Source organism: Bombus affinis, chromosome 4, assembly GCF_024516045.1.
Source record: "Bombus affinis isolate iyBomAffi1 chromosome 4, iyBomAffi1.2, whole genome shotgun sequence".
Classification (NCBI taxonomy): Eukaryota; Metazoa; Arthropoda; class Insecta; order Hymenoptera; family Apidae; genus Bombus; species Bombus affinis.
Genome location: NC_066347.1, coordinates 12,442,264 through 12,460,082, shown reverse-complemented (window position 1 = coordinate 12,460,082; position 17,819 = coordinate 12,442,264). Strand labels below are relative to the sequence as shown.

General features: G+C 54.0%; 1 protein-coding gene across 4 annotated transcripts in view; it reads left to right on the top strand.

The window, feature by feature from the left end:
- Nucleotides 1-6,973: 6,973 nt before the first annotated feature.
- Nucleotides 6,974-17,819, top strand: part of LOC126915112 (steroid receptor seven-up, isoforms B/C) — a 57,182-nt gene continuing 46,336 nt past the window's right edge. For 2 of the 4 annotated variants that reach the window (XM_050719523.1, XM_050719522.1), the window contains exon 1: nt 6,974-9,021. In XM_050719523.1, the coding sequence (XP_050575480.1) occupies nt 8,625-9,021 (397 nt within the window). In that variant the 5' untranslated portion in view covers nt 6,974-8,624. Of the gene's footprint in view, nt 9,022-9,437; nt 9,846-13,106; nt 13,130-17,819 lie in introns of those variants that run through there. The other 2 variants (XM_050719526.1, XM_050719525.1) reach the window with 2 other exon arrangements.

The window sequence follows — 17,819 nt, the reverse complement described above, 5'->3', positions numbered from 1 at the left end:
CCAAATAACGGCAGAACACGAGTGCTAAACACCGTCGTCCACCAACGTTCAACGTTCCACGTTTCCGATCGAATTTTCCGGCTACTACTACTCGTTCGATCGTTATTGGAACACGCGGTGGTGTGTCGGGTCGCGGTAATAGTTGCCTTCTTTTTAGACACCGGTGTCGCGTCCCCTTTCGGTGTCGACGTCGACTCGCGTGCTCGAGAAAACGCACAGGTGAACAGGTAGATGACAAACAACCGTATCCGCTTACCGTTTTCTACGCGAGGGACTCGCCTCGACGAACGAACCGTGCTCGGTTAAAAGATTCATGGACCAGAAAAACAGTGGAGTTCGGGTACAGGTACGGGTTGTAGTCTGTCTTCGGGTTCGAGCCGTGACTCCCGTTTGGGGAGCGAACACGGACAAAGGGTAACGCGCGGCCCTGTTATCGCTGCCGTTGCTAATTACCACGTCGAGTGGCTTTTAACGCCGCGCCTTTCAACCGTCCACCGAACTCTTTCTCGGTCGTCCGACCGAATTCAACTTTCGCTTTTCCATTCTTCCATTCGTCTTCTCGACCTGGTCCTTCTGTCTCTTATTTTGCGTACAAGCAGAAATAGAAATATATATATATAACAACGAAGTGGAAAAAGCATGTAAGACGGGGAAAAGAAGAATATATATCTATATATATCTATATATACATATAGATGGTCGATTGTCCGTAAACGAATCGCACCGCGGTATACACACGATATCGCGCGGTACACTCAAATTTTAGGTTCGAGCGAGTTTCTAAAGCGCGTAACCAGGGAATGGGTTTTTAATCAGGGTATTCCGGACAATAGGTCCCCCAGGGGACTCCCGCCACCCTCGTAGTACCTTTCTTTGCCGTTGCTGCGCGTAGGTGCTTTCGATCACCCTTCCTCCGGGATACGTTTTCATTCTCGAGCGCATCGTATGTCATTAGTGTCGGGTATTTCCTTTCCGCGCAATTAATTCGTCGTAGCGGCGCTTTATAACGCGCGCCTTCCAAGCGTCTTCTATTTCGCGATACCCGACGTTGCTTCGCTGTTGCTCGACGACGACCTCGTTCCACCGGCCACCGCCGTTTCCTATATATCCTTGTAGCCTCTCCGTTCGACAAATCCTCGACGACGTCGAATTACGTATCTCGAATTCTTATTCCGTTTGCAGCCGCGGTCCGCTTCGTTGCAATTGCCATCGCGTTGCGCTGGCTAGAAAGCACGCATTGAAAATGGATACGAATCACGGGGCGTTAATACGGTCGTCATAGAGACGAATTCACGACAACGATGTCGTCGGTGGAGAGAGTAAAAACGCCAACAATCGGTATCGGCCATATGTCAGGCGGGTAACGCGGTTGACGCGCGCGTGCACGCGCGATCGAGGGGAAAACGGTGCTCGTTTCCTTTTGTATAGTTCGATGCCATTGCGGGATGGAACGCGTCCTCCCCGCTAGTCGGCTTCTTTCAAAAGAATCGAGTTTCGACCGTCGCTATCGGTCTGTTGGAAAAAACAAGCGACTCGGTCAAACGTACGATCGATTAGCCAAATCGGCATTTCCCAATTTGCCAGGTCCATTCGCCAAGGCGAAGAGCGTCGCTTCTCTCTCCTCGAATGGCCTTTCTTTCGCAAAAACACGCGTCGAGATTAGATGAAAGCGCGTAACGAGTCCGAGGCACGGAGCGCGACGAAAGCCGTGCCGTACCGCGTAATCCGCAACGCGTTTCGCCTCGCTGTTGCTCGGATCGGGAAAGAAAGAAGGTTCGGCGATGAAACCCGCGAAAAGAGGAAATCGGAAGGAACAAGGGAGAATAGGCGAGCAGGTCGGGCAGACGGCATCTGCGACTGACACGGTCGTCGATCGATACGCGAAAGCGGGTTTTCCGTGAAATTTTGCGACTCGGTGAGCTCGCACGATCCGAAAATCGAGCAAGCTGTCAATAAAGCTGTTTACACACGAGAAAATTTCACGGGAGATTAATGAAACGACAGAAAAGTTTGGCGAGCCTTTAAACGGTCAGTCGATGTTTGACACGAGACCATTAGCGTCCCACCTGCGTTACGTTCAGCCTATCGCTTCTCCTTCTTCCGACGGGATTACGAAACTCGTAGCCCGACTTTGAATCGTTAACGATCCTACGGACATTGTTCGTCTCGGGCTTGGTTCGACGGTTACGGGTAAAATAGAATAGGCCGCAGCGTGCTTAATGGATGATCGTCGCCGACCGATTTCAGACCTTCTCTGCGACGGTGAATCGCAAACGATCCAACGGCCTACGAATTTTGTCGTCTTTTCGACTCGACGTTGCACGCCGTTCGTTCAAAGGATCGTCGGATCGCGTCCGCTTTCGATTTTCACAGTGTCGCGCGAATTCTCTTTCTCCCTCGTCAACTCCTTCGTTATCGGTTACAGGCTCGGCAACGAGTTTACTCGACCGAGCGACGAATAACGTGTGCGAACAGAGAGTGATCGACAAAGGAGAGATCGACCATAAATAATTAAAGGACAGTTGGCGATTTGAATTTTCGCGTGAGACCGGCTACGAAGAAGGTCGACCCTCGAAAAACCATTAATTTATCGTAAACTCGAACGTCCGGAAGACATCGGTGCCAGGGGGCCGTTCCCGGGGTAGTCCCTCTCTCAATCTTGACCCCGGATAATCGTGGGACAGGTGATCCCGAACCAGCCAACTGACCAGCGTGTCCGGTCGAGTTGCAAAGCGATGCTTCGCTCTTTCCCCTATGCAAATGCTTCACTCCCTTTCCGGAGGGGTTTCTCCCTTCGGGGGAATCGTTTGATATATCGCTCGATCTTCGATAGAAACGATCGGCCGATTTTCCACGATAATTTCCGCGCTTTACCAAAGAATCTCACCATCCTGGCTCTACCTCGGCTTCCGATATCCTTCGTCCGACCGTCTCCCCGTGCGTGCGGTGCGAGCGAGACGGCGCGTTTCCAAAAGTACGTCAGTACACGCTTATTTCGCAAGATTCCCCGAAACGTTCGTCTTTCTCGTTTCCTGCGTTCCTTTCGTCCGTCTTTTACTTTACTTTACTTTAGCCCGTCTTTTACGTTGCTTCGCGTATTACGCGTAATCGCGATCGCGTTGTGAGAAAACGTACCCTCTCGGTCTGTGTCACCCTTTGCGAGGTGTTTCCCCCCTCCTTCTCCGACAACGAGGACAACGACGACAACGACGACAACGACGACAACGACGACGACGACGACGACGACGACGATAAAGCGAAGAGGCAATAAAGGAGGAAGCGTTATTAGAGCCCTGTCCTTTGGTCGAGGAAGAAGCAGCTCGCGAGCAACCCGAGCCGACTCGACTCGACTCGACTCGACTCGACTCGAATCCGCGCGACTCGACTCGACTCGACCACCAAGGGGTTGAATCGTTGAACCTCTGGAGACGAATCTCCTAGCGGGACGATTCTATTCTTTCTCCGGTTTTCTCTGGCAGTTGCACACCCTCGACCACCCTCCTCTCGGCATTCTTCGTTTCTCCCGGACGAATTGCTCTGCCGCTCGTTGTGCCGAGTTCCTTGGCTGGCTGGTTGGTTCGCGTCGGCTCATAAATAAATTAATTAAGCGGCAGTCGACTAACAGATAATGTTAAAATAATACGCCGACGGGACAATGAAGATCGCCTTCGGGCGCTCTTTGGGCGGAAACGGGAGCGCGTATATACCTTGTAGCGGTTCTTAAACTCGCTCCTGCCGGAGTTAATTTCGCGGCATTAACAGTCGAAAGAGTGCGAACAAAAGGGCTCGGGGAGGGTAGGGAAGACAGATAAGGGAAGGAAGGAGGCAACGCAGGAAATATGAACACACTCATAATGCAGCCGGCTCGAGCGGCGCGACCGCGACCATAACCACCGCTCCGAGCGAACAGGGATTCTCCCCTTTGTCGCGTTCTCGCCTTCCCATTCCCGTTACCTCGTAATCGTACCCGAGCCCTCGCTCCCGTGTTTTTTAATCCGATTTTCAAACTGCCGCTAGTTCGCCCCCGCCGCGACCGAGACCCGCGGCTCGGCTAGCGACAACGACGGCCAATCGCCGGTTTCGCGAGCTGCTTGTTCCCCGATCGTTCCTACCACCGCCTTATTCGTCGTTTACCGCGAAACACGAAACTGGCGACGAAACGACGAAAACCAGGCGGTCGCGCCGTTACCTTGGAATCCCCAAAAACGTAGACGGAGACTCGGAAGTAGATTCGCTTCGTTGAGCGACTACCTCCGTCGTCCGTTATCTACGATTATCTACGAAACGAATGTTTCGAGCGGCATTCCGCCCGCCGTTTGGATGGCAACTTTCGCAGAAGGTCGGCGTTCGCGAGAATTTGCTGGCGAGATTCGGGTAGCAGGGAGGTCGGTCGACGTCGCGTTGAACGCAACGATTTCGATAAATCATCCGGAGAGCGGCGGCGTTAACGTTGGCTGGCACTTTAAAAGCATCGCGCGTGTCAGGTTGAAACGCGGAGAAGGCCGCGCGCGCGTTCCGACTGTTTTAAGGACAGCGACGCGAGGAGGGGAGACGAGCCGACAGGGGGCAACAGAAGGAACAACGGAGAGAGGAGACCGGTGGTTTTAACGGTGGAGAGAAGCAGGGGCGAAGGGAAAAGGGGGGAAGAAACGAAACGAGGGGGCTCGGTACGTTTTCGACGTACAAAAAGTAATTATGGGATGGTTTCCGGTAATCATATCTAGAGCGCATTGAACGAGCGCATTGTTCGGCCACCCCTTCACCGATATGCACTTGTACGCGGCGCCAACCCCCGCCCCCTCCCGCTCCTCCACTGCCCCCTATTCCCAGTACCCAGTCATCCAACCCCGTCCCCCGTTCCCGTTCACGTTCTCGTTCCCCGTTCTCTGTTCTCTGTTCTCTGTTCGCGCGACTCTCGTTCCCCGTTACTCGCTGTTCGCTCCTGCGTCTCCCCCCCCCCCCAACCTTTGCCGCAGCCCGACTCCGTGCGACCACAGATTTACCACCCTCGAATTCTTCTCGCGATATACGCGATACGGATTCGCCGACGAGCGAATCGCGACCATTAGGCTAACTCGTACGCACACCTGGTCGTCTGTATCAGCGCGCTCCGTTCGGATTCTTCTTTCGAATTTCTTTCCTCGTGGAAATGTACGTTTGCGCGATAGATACCAGAAAACGGTCACGTTCCTCGCGGAAGAAGGATAGTTGTCGACCTATCCGCGCGATTTGTCCCTTTCTGTCCGGTTTCTTCTCGATTCGGAGGTCGAAAGAAGCGGTAAATTCGAAGACGTCGTAAAATTTAGATGCAACGAAATAAATTCGGCGGGCCCGAAGAACGACGAGGACGAATCTGCTTGAAACAGCGCCCGCAAAGTGCGACGTCGTTTATCTACGATAAAGGCGAGTTTTATTCGTTCGATGGGCCCGACCGAAGATGCATCGCTAAATCGATCCGAGAATATCGTAGATAGGCAAGTACGTAAGGTATCGGACGGAACCGGCGTACGAACTTTTGTTCGAGAAGGATAGAAAGAAGGAGTCATGACCGAGGTGTGTTAGGCCAGAAGCAACGATGCGCGAAAGGAAGAAGGCGAAAGGGCAGGCAGGGAGGAGCAGAGGGCAAAAAGCGGAAGAACGGCAAGGGCGGAAACACGAGGAGACAGAGACGCGAAAACGCAAAGGTGCAGGTCCGCGACCCGACTGACCCTGCGTCGAAGGCCCGGTCGTCTTCGAGGCTGTCGGTCTACCCTACTCTGCCGTCACCCTTACCCTCACCTCTAGCCTCGGGGGTGGATTGAAGCGGGCCGGCCCATTTTTCGCGCCCCACTTGACTCCTCGTCCCCATTGGTCGCCGCCCTCTTGTCCCGTGACCTCTCATCCCTCGCTGTCCTCCTCGTCGCCGTCGTCGTCGTCATCGTCGTCGCCGTCGTCGTCTTCGTCTTCGTCGTCGTCGTTTGCCGACTCGTACCGCGCGTTCTATCCAACATGCTCGTTCGTAAAACAAGTATCCAAGGAAACCGAAGGAAATTGGCGAGAGACGACCAACGGTTCGCTTATCGTCTCGGCGTTGTACGCCACCGCGACGCTCGATGGCTCCGTTTGTCATAGGACGTTGGCGCGTTTGCCCACTTACCGACCAACCAACCAACCGATCGTCTTGCATCCGGTCTTCCACTTGGTTTTTCAACCTCGAGCAACTCGTCCCGTCGAAATCGTTCAGAGATGAAATTGGACGTTAAAAGGTTTCGACTATTACCAAAGTCCGAGTTGCCACGGATCGCGAGACGAGATAAGGAGGAGGTCGCGCGAATCGATCGAAATCGTCCAATAGATGCGTAAAGAGACCGAGATACGATTTCGGTTAGGACGGATCTGTCGCATCGATCAGGATCGCGAGGACGAGAGGGAGAGGACGGTGGATTTGCAGCGATGCGTACGAAGAGATCGGCGTGCAGATTCGACGGTGGTGTACCGGTTGACGGAGAAAAGAGTCGCGGGACCGCGCGATGACCGGCGAACAGCGCGGTTAGAGGGAAGAAGGAGAAGCAGAGGTTGGCCGGACGAGGGAGAAAGCGAGAACGAGGTCGCGAGGAGAGAGCGAAAGAGCGAGAGAGCGAGAGAGAGAGAGAAGGAGAGAGAGAGAGCAGGTCGGTGAAAGGGAAGAAGAAGGAAGGAAGGCGCTCGCGCGCGCGGTATGTCGGAGCCTCGAGGAAGCAGCGACGAGAGAGAGGAGGAGAGGAAGAAGAGGAGGTTGCGTAGCCTCTTCGGTGGCGAGCGTACGCGGAAGGACGCGCCGGCAGGGTGAAGAGGGAAGGAGAGCGGTCGGAGGGCGCGAGGGTAGGGCAAGTCCGCAGCCAATGAGAGGCGCATCGGGGCGCGCCCGGGACTCGACCCCACCTTCGGTAGTCATGGCAACCGGCGAAACCCGCGAGAAACTAGCGAGAGAGTTCGCGCTGGTGGGGGGCAGGTCGGTGTCAGGGGTCGTCTTAGTCGGCAGTCGGTCTCTGGTCGGCCCCAAGAATAGTCGTATCGAGGCGGTAGTCGAGTATCACCTCTCTTCTCCTCCTCCTGCTTGTGCCGGCACGAGCGCACTCGTCGACCTACAGGCACACGCGCAGCTTATCGACTGGGTTGCGCGCGCGCGAGCGCGTTCCTTCTCCTCTTTCTCTCTTTAACTCCTTCTCGTTCTATCCTCTTCTTCTCTCTCTCCATCGTACGCCTTTACGCGCTAGCACGCTCGTTCTCCGTTCCTCTCTACCGCGGTGGTTCTCTCGCGGTTCCGCGTTACCTCGTGGCTGCCCTCCGTCGCAACCGCCACCGCCACCTCCACCTTAGCCTCCTCCTTTTTCGCCTCATCCTCCCACCCTGGTTCGCGCGGTTCGCGATCTTCGTCCTACCGCGGTGCTCGATACCGCGATCCTTTGGCCTCTCTGCCTCCGTTCTCTCCGCGTGTTTCCTCCACCTCTCCGGGCATCCAGCACCCACCCTGTGGCGTGCGTGGAGCACACACCCTCTCCGCCCTGTGACTCGGTGGCTCGTGCCACCGCGCATCCACCCAGCGTCGATATACCACGATACCGCGGATACAACGACGCGAGGATACGCGGCTGATCTACCGCGTGCGCGCGATCGCGATCTCGATCTCGATCCCGATCCCCGATCCTCGTCTCCACGACTCGACCCTGCGACGTCGAGAAGCTCGACCCGCTCACCCGGAACGAGTCGGTGCTCGGTGGTGTCCAAGTCGCGTGTTTTTCTCTCTTCTTCCGGAATACCGTTCTTCTGCCGCGTACGTCGCCAGAAACAGTGACAAGTGCCAGCGTCCGCAGGATCGCCACGAGATTTCGCCGATCGCCGGGCTGTGGATCGCGACCTGGTGACGCGAGATCCTGCGAAATCGAATCGCGCTCGATCGGACCAACGCGACGGTAGTGATCGTTCGATCGACGCGCATCGCACGGTTCGTCGCCGTGCCGTTCCGTCGCCGCGTCGGAATCAACGACGATCGCGCCGCAGTCGCGACGGTGAACCAGCGAGGATGTCACGCTCGGGATTCACATTCCCGACTTTCTCGAGCAAACTCTGACCAGTGCGCGTGTGTGAGTGAGCAAAAGTGCGTTGTCGTGAGTTGTTTGTTGGACCGTGATACGTGGTCGAGGTGGTGCCCGCGCATTCGGCAAACTCTCGTTCGAGGAAAATCGGTGGAGGAAAGCAGAGCGGAAGAAGGGACGTAACGAGAAGGGAGCGAAGGCGGAGAATAAGAAGAAGAGGAAGAAGAGGAAGAAGAAGAAGAAGAAGAAGAAGAAGAGGAGGAACATAGAGCAGCAGCAGCAGCAACAGCAACAGCAACAGCGACAGCAACAGCAACAGCAGCAGCGAGGAGAGCGAGTAGAAAACGGCGGCGACGAGGGGTGGTCGGCGGTGGTCGCGGCCAAGAAGAGGAAACCGGCAGGGTGGTTCGAGGCGGGACAGGAGGCGCTGACGCCCTGGCGACTGCCGGGGTGGTTTACCCGGCCGCGACAGCGACGTTGTTCCCTGGCCGGGTGTCAGCTGGACACCACCACCCCGAGTTCACCACCACGTTGGAGGTGGGGTTCCCGGCGCGCGGCACCACCGCCTCTATGGCGTTGGTAGCCGCGCCGCCCTCGTGGCCCTCGCGGGACCCCGGGGCCAGCTTGGCCGCGACCGGTGCAGCCGCCGCCGCTGCCGCTGCCGCGGCCGGTGCCGCAGCCGCGGCCGCGTCCGCCGCGGGTCCAGGCCCCATACAAATCGCTCCACCGCCCCCGATGCCCCCGACTCACCTGACGCCCTCCGCCACGCCGGAGGATATTACCTGTCTCGTGCCCACCGGAGCGGTTCTCACGCCCAGGGACCCCCTGCCGCCCAGCACCACCCCCGGAAGCCAAGCCAACAGCTCGCAATCCGGCAGCTCGCAAACCGACAAGTCGCCCAACATCGAGTGCGTCGTCTGCGGGGACAAGAGCAGCGGCAAACACTACGGCCAGTTCACCTGCGAAGGTAAGTCGTCGCGCCACGCCCGCCACCGTCTTTCGTCCTTCACCTTTCGTTCGGCTTTTTCCATCGCGTCCGCGCGGGTGGTTGGTTCGCGTCGTGGAGCGCGGCCCGTAAGCCCGTTCCGTGTCCCGAGCCACCGACTACGAAAAAACAAAGACTCGCCATTAATAACTCGGTAGGGTGTTCCCTGGACACTGGACACGCTTACGCGCATGTTACGAGCCTAATAACGATGTAATAGGGCTGAGGAAACGCGGCAGGAGGAACCGACCTCGGCTCGCAAGGGAGTACGAGAAGGAGACAGAGAGGGGAGGGGGGAGAGAAAGAAGAAGGAACGAGAGTTTGCGACGGGAGAGAAGAAGCAGAGGCACAGGCAGAAGGTTCGTTTCGTTCTATCTCGGCATTTCGACGATCGGTCGCGGGATGATTCGCGAACGAGCGTTTCGCGCTCCTCGATTACGACGTTCGTCCGGTGTCGACGTTTGTTCGGTGTTTCGCTTGCAAAAAAAGGTCCGCCGAAGAGAAATATCGCGATCGATTCGACCGAACCGATGGACGAGGGTTAATCGAGATGTATGGCACTGTCTCGGAAATCAGAAGTTACGCTTCCTCCCCACGGGCTTAGCTCCGACCGAACGTCTCGTCTCGTCTCGTCGGATCGCGTCGCATTTCCCTCGTTCGCCCCTGTTTCTGCCTATTACCTATCGGGGTAATTTCTACTCGTGCGAGTGATTTAACGCGTTCCTACGAGTCGAAAATTGCCGAAGATGGACGTCTCTCTTTTCCGAACGCACTCGGGGAACAAGTGCGTGACACCTGGTTGCGAGGTACGAGGGCTCGGGATGATTAGGGTGCGAGCGTAGGTACCCCTTTTACCAGTTACCGAAACCATCGCGCCTCGTTGGGTTTTAGGATCGACGGATCGCGCCAAAGTTCACGGAGCCCGAGAAAGGCCTACGTGTAAATACACGTAAACGTGGACGCGGAAACGAACGAACCGAGGAGAAATTTACGAGATCGCGTCGATGCGACTACCAAACTCTCGTTAAAATTCGCGTCCCTCGATTCGTTCGTCTCTCTCGCTCCAACGGATATAAGTTTGCGCTTTCGTATTCTAGGAACGCGAGCACTGCCACGTCGCGCCGCAACTCGTCCGCTCGCCGCCAACGAAACATCGTAGCCGTTCGAGTTTAACGTATTTACATCGTAAACCGAGGAAAAAATTAGTCACGATGACGCGTTTACGAGTCTCTTTACGGTGACGCGGTGCCTGTCTCTTGGAAAATATCGTTCCGAGAATGACCGAGAACCAGTTTGGAAATAATCTTCCACGAGATCGTTTCCCCGTATCGAACCAGCCACATCGACGTCGATCGTCCAACGATCGATACGACGGATCGACGCAAACAGACAACGACCGAAGCCGATCGCTGGCAACGCCGAAGGTCGCGTGTTTCGCGCGCGACGAGTACGAAAAGAGCAGTCACGCGACGTCGCTCCGCTCCCGGTGGCACGGCGGCTTCTTGCCTTCTTCGTCGACGTCGAGCCTTTGCGAACGATCGGATCGCTGGAAAGTTATCGACGACAGGTGTAAAGCGTCAACGTTATGGACGTTCGTCCGATCTTCGGCACGACCATCGAATATCGTATCGGCTACCGATCGCGAGGTCAAAGAGTCGAACGAGCTCTCGCCTTCCGGCATATCGCAATGCTGTGCACGTTGACGTCAACAGGAGCGACGATCCCTCGGCGATCGCGCCGAGACGAGATGGAAGCAGGGCGCGCACACGTCGACGGTCGAATCGGACTCGGAGACTGGTTCGTTAATTGGCTCGGCATGCGCGATCGGTGTTGGTCGCTTGGTTGCCGCGAAAGGAGGGCCCGATGACGCGTTTAGCGTTTAAAACGTTACTAAAAATAATGCTCGGGGGATTAGCTGTCGCGCATCTGGTAGCTATCCCCTTTCTCCCGCCCTTTGGCTGTCCGCGCTCGTTAATTTCCAACAATTTGTGCCGGCTCGAGCTGCGCGAAGATTCGACGCGTGGAAACGTAGGATTCGAGCGGGTTAAGAGTCCGTCTGTTAATTGAACGGTCGAGTTACAGCGGCGAGTCCTCTCCCTGCCTGCTGTTCCAATTACAGTCGCGCTAACGATATTTACCATTGTTAGGCCGAGGCACTCGGTCGGTGCCGGCCGCTGTTAGCGGGGGCGCGATAACGCGCTTAATCCGGCGATAATTTCTATTCGCGGTAATCTTAATTACCCACTACCACCCTCTGATTTTCCTCGTGGCGTCGGTTTCGCGGCCAACCTTTCGCGATGCTTCGTCCCGTGCGTCTCCTCCTTCGTTTCCGAAACCGTTACAAAGTCGATCGGACCGAACGCCCGCAAAGGTCCCTCCTGCTCGCGATCGCGAACAGCCGCGGCCTTGCCGTGGGCCTCTCAAACTCGTAACTCCCGTCCGGTAACGAGTCAACCGCACGCTGTTTAATTACAGCGTCCGCCGATCGTTTCGCTCGATCACAACTCGGACGGAACGATCCTGCCCGGGACTTGGACGGTCGCAAGGTCGCGCTCGATTCGCGCTCGATTCGCGCGATCGCTGCCGAGTGTACTTGCACCGTTACGAGCGGCAATCGTAAATCGCGCAGCAATCGTAATATCAACGAGCACCGTTAGCGATCCGCCGCTGCTTTCACTTTACATGCTTCTAGCTTTCGTAAATCTTTGGTAGAACGGGATTGCCTTCGAACCTTACGCAGCGTAGCGCGACGTGTTTCGACGTTTAATCGCAAGTTCCGTTAGCGCGACGAACGTTCGAAGCTCGTTTTTCTCAAGTTTTCGACGACTGTTCGTCTCCTCTCGATTCCATTCCGCCGATTAACGAGATATCGACGCATCGCGCGACGATTTAACGGCCACGCGATTGGCCCCGACCATCGACTACCGCGCTGTTTATTGAGATTCATAGAAACATCGATGGACCGAGATACGCCACGACGCAATGCCTTCCGCATTAGACGTTCATTGGCGTAATCGCGGTGATTGTCGGCGATCGCTTTATTACGACGAATTGATTTTGATGTCAACCGATGTCAAACGGTCGCGAATTATCATCAATTTGTCGCGTCTGTCTCTGAACGCGATCGATCGAAACGATCGAAAGATCGACGGCGGATCGTCGTCTCTCCTCCTCTATTCGCCGTTCCTACGGTTTCGAAAACGATCGTCGTGCTGCACGGTCACTCGCCCAACTCTGCCAGAACGTTTCTCCTTTGTTCGGATACGCGTAAATCGATGGACCGTGGTGTTCCGTGGCGATTTCGACAACGGACGATGTTCGAACGGTTCGTACGTTTCGCTGCCTCGGACGAATCCGTCCTGTGGATTTCCCGAGATCAAGTCGGAGGAACGGACATTAATCTGCCGATTACAGCGGCTCGGGAACCTCCCATTCGCGGTACCGCGTCTCGAACAAGGTTCTTCGTCTTTGGTTATTGCGCAATAGTCGTTCGCGGTTCGACCTCTAAGGCTACCTCTGCGATCGTCGCACCCTTTCCGCTCTTTCCTCCGCGATCGCACGATCTACGACACTCGCGTTCCACCCTTGTCCGTCGCGTCCGTTACATCTCGGATTTCGCTAACCGACCAACGCCCGTTAAACTTGTCTATATATCGGTGCTCCGCTAGAGATCGAGAATCCGAAATACCCGGGTTAAAAACCTATCCTTCCTAAAATCGACCGCGATCGATCGACTTTCCAGTTTCTTCGACTCGACGAATCGTGACCTGTCGTCGACCGTGGATTCGAGACGGGCTGATGGGTCGCGCGAACGCAAGGGAAGCACGTGATATCGGACAACGACGCGAGATCGCGCCGATTCGAAACGCATCGGGATGGCGCGTTTCCATCTGTAGCGAACGACAATTACGATACCGTCGAACGTCCTCTACCCTAGAAACGCCACTTTCATCCCGGTCAACGTCGATATTACCGCGTTACGTTAGCTCGAACAAAAATGAAGAGGATACGCGTTTTACGTGCTGGAAATCGGAGGAAATGGACAACGACGCGAGATTTCCTATATGGAGACACACTGGTTAAGCAATGGGTAATGCGAGATATCTAACGGTAATGACAATAGCGACCCGTAAAAACCGATGAATTCGACGAGTCCGGCGAAAGAGGCAGGAAAGCGTGATCGAAAACGGGTAAATCAATTCGTCCGTGTCGCGGTAATCGCAGAGATAACGAGAAGCGAACGACTCGAACGCGGACCGATCTTCATTCCTGCGATATAAATTTGGTAGCGCACGCTCGACGACGTTCTAAACGTCCTTGGTTTTTTGATTTCCCGTCGATGACGGCGCTAATCGCCGCGTCACTGCAGACCGTGAAACACAAACGCCGGAATATAACGCATGCTTTTCACGCGTCACGATGATAACGTCGATTTTTGTTGGCCGGAGTTCGAGCTCGTTTCGATCGAGTCATTTCCTTTACGTAACCGAGCGATTCCAGCGAATCGTTTCGCTTTTGAATCATTCGAGATCGTAAAGAGAACGTAAACGCGTCGCCTGTTTCACGCCACCGAACTCGGCGAGAGCCCGTTCATTTTGCGATCGACGTCGTAATTTCGAGTCAACGAAGTCGCGATTCCTCGAACCGAGCGTTTCCCGAAAGATGCTTGTTATCTGGATCGTAGTAATTGCTCGCGACATGCGAGTAAACCAGCGTTCAAGACGAGCCTCGCGTTCGTCGCGAATCGAACGGAACGTTGAAACGGGTCACGTTACTCGCTCGACGAGAGGAGCGAGGGGTTAGGTTTAGAAGGAAGAGGGAGAAACGAGCGATCGACGAAAAAATCGGATCGCGCATCGTTGGCTTGGTGCTCGGTTTTAACGAGTTCGTTTTAACTCGGTGGAAACTCCGAGTCGAAACTATCGTAGGAACGTGCCGCGTTCCCGTTGTTGCGGTAGGAGCAGTGCGAGAACTAGCGACAGACTTCATCCACTCGTTTCATTAACTTCGTAAAGCGGTGTTTTGTAAAATATATGTAATTGACAAACGGTGAGATTAAAATCGTTAATGTTGAAATTCTCTCAATGAATTATGGATATCGCGGGATAAAAATGCGTCTGCCGGTTGAACAAACACGCGAAAAAAGTCAAGTAGTTTGTCTGAAATCGTTAACGTCGGAGCTTCTTGTATTAATCGATTGTAGCACAGGACGCGAGAAAAACATAGTCTTTTTGTGGTTTTGCGGCGGAACAAATGCAATCTGCCGGCCATCCGATGCAGCGAACGTCGTCGCGTCACGAGCCACTGGGAAGTGCGCGGTGATCTCTTTTCTTTTCCTCGCCAAACGATCCAACTGTTTCTAACTAAATACGACTCGTATACGAAGTTTACTTCGTAGAGCGTTAACAAATTTTTGTTCAGGTATCTTTCGAGTTTTTTAACGATCCTAATGTCCCGTGTCAGCCGTCCGGGATTAACGCCTTGCGCTTGGATTCGTTTAACTTATTCTTACGTCACGGTAACGAAGTACAACTTGTTGCGGGCGTGTGCAGTTTCAGCCGATTAATATTCGCGAAATGCCGTTCGTTTGCACGCTACGCGAGTTAAAGAAATTGTAACAAATAACGGTGGAATAGGATACTGTATGGAGGGAAAAGTTAAACAATTTGTAATTGCTGGGAAATACAGAGTAGCAGAGGCGTATACGTAATTCCGATTGTTCTGTAACGTTACAGCGATCGTGACAGGTATATAGGTGGCTGGCGAAATGAGAATGAACAACAGGAATGCGATTTTCACGAACGTGGTCGTATTTCTGATAACGATGTAAGTTCCAAATGACGATGTTGATAACGACGAGGTTGACCGATATAAGGTCGAGAATGATTACGATGAGAAAGCTGAGGGAACGCGTCCGATAATCGCTCTCAAGGGGAATAAGACTATCATCGCTTGTTGTAATTTACGCGTAAATGTTTCATTACCGTAATATAAGAATAAGTTAAACGAATATAAAACCGAGCCGTTAATCCCTGCGGCCGGCTGACACGGCACATTAGCGTCGTTGAAGAAAGTTAAAAAATTCCTGAATAATATCCTTTTAACGTTTCAGCAAGTAAACTTCGCATACAAAGGTTAAATTATTTGATCGGCAAAAGGAAAAAGATCATCGCGCTTTTCGCGCGGGACGTCACGCACCAACGTTCATTCTTTCGGATGGCCGCATTCGTCCTGCTGGAAGACCGAAGGGCTATATCTTTTTACGTTTTTTGCTACAAACGATTAATACGAGAAGCTGGAACGTCAAAGATTTCGGTGAAACAGCTTGGACCTTTCGACGTGTTTGTTCGAGCGACACGTTATTCGCGATTCGTTAAAAAATCCAGTATCAACGATTTTGGTCAACGACGCTACTCTCTTTGATCGATCGAAACGCTGCTGTCGAGTTTGGTTCCGTGCGTACCACGTACGGCTCGGTGGTAGTAGACTAATGTTAATGGAAACGTCGATGAAATTGGCGAAGCATTTCCGTCGCTGGTTTCCGGATTAAGAAGCGATCGGTTGGCAAACGATCGTCTCGTTTTTCGCTGTTCGCGGAGAGGTCGAGCGATGGGAAGAGGAGGAGGGAGGGAATTTCGGAGGGAAATCCCGCCGCACAGCGCGGATGAAAGACGAAAAGGAAATTTAATTCCGGTTTCGCGGTCTGAGGTGTACACCCGCAAGGGGCTTCGTGTTGGGGGTCTCTGGTTCTCCCTTCGAGTCTTACGGTTACTTACAGACTTACGGTCTTATGCTTGGCATAGCCCACCGCGTGCAGGAAGAAGCCAGACATTCTGCAGCCCGTTCCGCGGGCTAATCGCTCTAACGAGATCATATTATATTATTCCGACTTTGCTAATCTTTATTAATCTCATTTCCCTGGAAGTCGCGTTTACTTCTCCACCGTATTGTTTCCCGAAACAACGACGACGAACGCGAGTGCGATCTCGTCCCACCTGGCAGACGCGACGGTGCACCGATCGAGAAAAGTCGACGGCGCTTTTCGTTTTCTTTCGCTGGTACCGAGCGGTCGACGCACCCCACGACGATCATCGAAAGTTGGAATTTGGCGTAACGCGAGTGCACGGCGCTGGAATGCGCGTGTACGCGCGTTGCGCGGACCGAAGCGGAGCAGAGCAGAGCGCATGCATCGAGCGTAGAATTACGAACCGCGACGCATCCCGAACGCATCCTCTGTGACCAATTATCTCGCTAACGAAGCTCGCGCTATCTACGCGTCACTCTGCTCGCCGAACAACGCTCCGTCCGACGACTAATTAATTATAACAATGTCGTTAATTTTACGCGGCCGACTCGAAACGTTACTGACCGAATCGTCCGGCTACGCCGCGCCGCTCGCCGTCACTCTCTTCGTTCTACTCTATCCACTTCCTTTGCTTTAATACCGCCTTTATCCGTCTCCTACGTCCTTCTCTTCTCTCCTCTCTTCTCTCCACTTCTTCGCTTTTCTTCCTGTTTCTATCTAATCTCGATTCGTTTCGAACAGCCGTCAGCGAGGCCCTCGCTTTCCGGAACGTAGGAACGCCATTTTTGCGCGGTTCGAATCGAGCGGTTAGTCGCGCGAACGATCGATGATAGACCGGCGATCTTAAAGACCGTTCGCGAGGATACTTTCTACCAGGCATCGTACGAAGGAACGTCGTCCGAAGCCGGTACACGGAATGAAATGGCAGCAAACGAGTCGGAGCAATGAAAATTCAATGACGCGAGCAATTTGAGCTCTCAAGGGCCGCGGCGAGCTACAATCTGAAAGTATAAACAGTGGTTGTTTCATCCTCTGTCATCCTCTTTTTCTTCCTCCGCGTCTCTATCTCCTCCCCTGCCCTCTTTGTTGGCCTCCCTTTCCGAGAGCTGCTCAGTTTCACCCTTTCGTCGAACCCGTTTCTCTCACACGCGCTACCACGGTGCGCATGTGCGATGTCTCTCAGTGGTTGACTCGCGTACCGTAATCGCGTAATTTGCGTGTAACGATGCAATTTGTAGTTACGGCGACCCCACAGTCTCTTTCGCAACGTCGTCGACGACAACGATTACGGCTACGACAAAGATGAGAGTAGCAGCGGTATCGGCATCGGCGATTCGCACGATCGCGATCGCGCGTCCCAACGTCGAAAACCACCTTCTTTCGTTCGACTCGCGCGAAATCCTCGGATTCCGCGAAACACTGCGGCAAATTGTCGTTGTCGTCGTTCTCCTCCTCGATCAGCGTATGGAAAATCCTGTTTCTCGATAAAGCTGTGGCAAACACGTCCAACGTTTATCCACCAAACGAATAATCTAATCGTTGTTTTTTTCGTAGCAGCCGTTGTCCGTTTTTTCTTTCTTTTTTTTTGTTTCAATAGCCATCTCCTTCCGATAAGAATGTGACGACGCGTTCATCGAAATACCGTGCTTGTTACGTTTGGACGAAGACCAGAGGGATAGAGGCCGGCCGATTCGACCGTTCGATAAATCGACAAATTTTTCGGTACTTGCGCTCTGGCGGAACGAACCTGGCGAGTTACTCGGTTAGGTTTTACTTTTTTATTTTTGCTTTTCAAAGGGAAATCGGCGGGATCGAGCCGTAGAAAGAATTTTGCCGGATCGGTCGAGCAAAACGCCTTGACCCAGTGACACGAGAGCGTTAACCGCGATCTTGCCCCTTAAAGTATCGCAGCGTCTCGTCGTCGAGCCAGGAACTTTTTAAAGCTAGGCGAAATCGCGGAACCGGTTCTACGAGT